Source organism: Bison bison, unplaced genomic scaffold, assembly GCF_000754665.1.
Source record: "Bison bison bison isolate TAMUID 2011002044 unplaced genomic scaffold, Bison_UMD1.0 scf7180017864375, whole genome shotgun sequence".
In the NCBI taxonomy this organism is placed as follows: domain Eukaryota; kingdom Metazoa; phylum Chordata; class Mammalia; order Artiodactyla; family Bovidae; genus Bison; species Bison bison.
Genome location: NW_011494947.1, coordinates 1,921,819 through 1,924,139, shown reverse-complemented (window position 1 = coordinate 1,924,139; position 2,321 = coordinate 1,921,819). Strand labels below are relative to the sequence as shown.

General features: G+C 65.4%; 1 protein-coding gene across 1 annotated transcript in view; it reads right to left on the bottom strand.

Annotated features, from left to right (window-relative positions):
• Positions 1–2,321, bottom strand: part of RAPGEF1 (Rap guanine nucleotide exchange factor (GEF) 1) — a 114,719-nt gene that overhangs the window by 33,928 nt on the left and 78,470 nt on the right. The window contains 1 exon segment of the mRNA XM_010856942.1: positions 1–31. Within this exon segment, the coding sequence (XP_010855244.1) occupies positions 1–31 (31 nt within the window).

Below are 2,321 nucleotides of genomic sequence, written 5' to 3'. Positions count from 1 at the left end.
TAGTCCTCAAGCAGCTGCATGTAGGCCAGCACTGCGCACACAGAGGGACCAGGCTGGGCGGGCCACGCACAGACTCCCGCCCGCCCCGCAGCGGCCAGGGAGAGGGCCCGGGGCAGTCTGCGTGACCGCCACGTGGACCTGGGTACCGCCCGCGTGTCACGCGGCCTCTGGAGGAGAGGGTGGCATGGGTGTGGGGCGGGGGGCAGGCTCTGCGGGAACTCCCTTCCTTTCCCCTCCTTCCCGTGAATCTGGAACCACGCTGGGAAACAGCCTGTGTTTAGAGAAGCGCAGGGGCACACCCACTCCTGGCCGAGAAGCCCTTGGGGTTTTCCAGCCTCTCGAGGACAGGGCCGTGGCTGGGGTGCAGGCTGCTGGGCCCCCTGCCCATGCCTCCATTCTCAGCTCCTGGACCGTCCCTGGGGCTTTCCGCATGTCTGTTGTGGCCGCTCTTCCTGCAGCCCTGCGAGCCCGACGCTCCCTCCTGAGCGACTCAGGTCACCGAGGCCCCTCACCCGCATCCCCGGCCCAGGAGCCCCTCTCAGCCCCGCGCTCCATCCCTTCTGGGCCCTTCTTGTGGCTCCTCACGAGCTATGGGTTTCTCCTTCACGAGAATGGGTTTCTCACATTCATCTGATCGTCACTGAGCACCTGCGACGCATCAGGAGCTGACCGAGGTGCTGGCGCTCCGCAGGGGCCAGCAATGGCTCTTAGACCCGTAGGGGGCTGACCCCCTCCCCAGGGAGACAGAAAACAGGCCGAGATAGGGGTGTCCCACAGAGGACGGTGAAACAGGGAGGCGAGGGGGCTTCTCCAGAACATGGTGAGGACACGTGGAAGAGTCTTCCAGGAGGCACAGAGCCCCAGGCTGGGACCAGGGTCCGCAGGGCAGTGCTCTGCGGACAGTGGGGCCCCGCGCGGCGCGGGGCCGTGTGAACTGGGCAAGGAAGGGGCCTGAAGCACGGAAAGGCCCCCACCTCAGGAGCTGGCTGTCTCGAGAAGCTGGGAGAAGACAGTTTGGGGGTGCTGAGGCTGTTCAGGTGAAAGACCCCATGGGGGTGGGGACAGCGAGCGGTCTGACTCAGGAAGAATCGTCAAATCGGGGGCAAGAGGATTTACTGCTTCTCGCTTGAGGGCGGAAGCTGCTGCCTGAGGGCAGGGACCCTGTGCCTCCCGGTGGCTGCTCTATCACCGGAGTCTCGCACACCGGTTCACAGAATGAGCGAGCGAACAGAACCCACGGCCCAGCATCCGCCCTGCCGTGCTGAAGCGGGCTGCAGCCCCTGTGGGTCTTGAGGAGGCCCTGCAGGTAGGCAAGCCGCTCCGGCCACCAAATGTCACTCTCCCGTCCTGACAGAGGCTGTCGGGAAGCTCCTACTCCAGAAGGCCGCACGCTGAGGGCAGAAGCACTCAGGCGGGGCGAACAGACCCTCTCCTCTCTTGGAGCCCCTCAGGCAGCCGAGACCTGGCCCCTGAGCTCCGACTCGAAGCTGCAGCCTCACCGTGGAGCAGCCGGCTCCTTCCTGCTGGGCCCACGTGGTGCCACCGGTGGAGCCCTCTCCTCACGCGGGACGTCTGAGGGGACCACGTTTCTTCTCCTCACGCGGGGCATCCGTGTGGACCGCACTTCCTCAGTCACACACGGGGCGTCTGTGTGGACTGCACTCCCTCTCCTCACACAGGGCGTCCATGTGGACCGCACTCCCTCTCCTCATGCGGGGCGTCCGTGTGGACCGCACTCCCTCTCCTCATGCGGGGCGTCCGTGTGGACCGCACTCCCTCTCCTCACGTGGGGCGTCCGTGTGGACCGCACTCTTTCGTCACACGCGGGGCGTCCATGTGGACCGCACTCCCTCTCCTCACGTGGGGCGTCCGTGTGGCCCACACTCCCTCAGTCTCAAGCGGGGCGTCCGTGTGGACCGCACTCCTTCAGTCACACGCGGGGCGTCCGTGTGGACCGCATTCCCTCAGTCTCACGTGGGGCGTCTGTGTGGACCCCACTCCCTCAGTCTCACGCGGGGCATCCCTATGGACCGCACTCTCTCCTCACACGGGGGCGTCCATGTGGACCACACTCCCTCACCCCACGTGGGGGCATCAGAATAGACTTTACTTCTCACTTCCAGTGGTGACGGATCAGTCCCATCTTCAGAGCCAGACCTTCCTGAAGACCCTAGAGGGTTCTGATGAAATGACTGCTGGAGCTGACTGAACCTGGGGGCCTTACGAAGCAGGGAGGGCTGGCCAGGAGAAGAAGCCCTCTCGGTAACCCCGATCTACTCGTGTGGACCCACCCCGCCCCGCCCTCCCCTCCTCCAGATGGT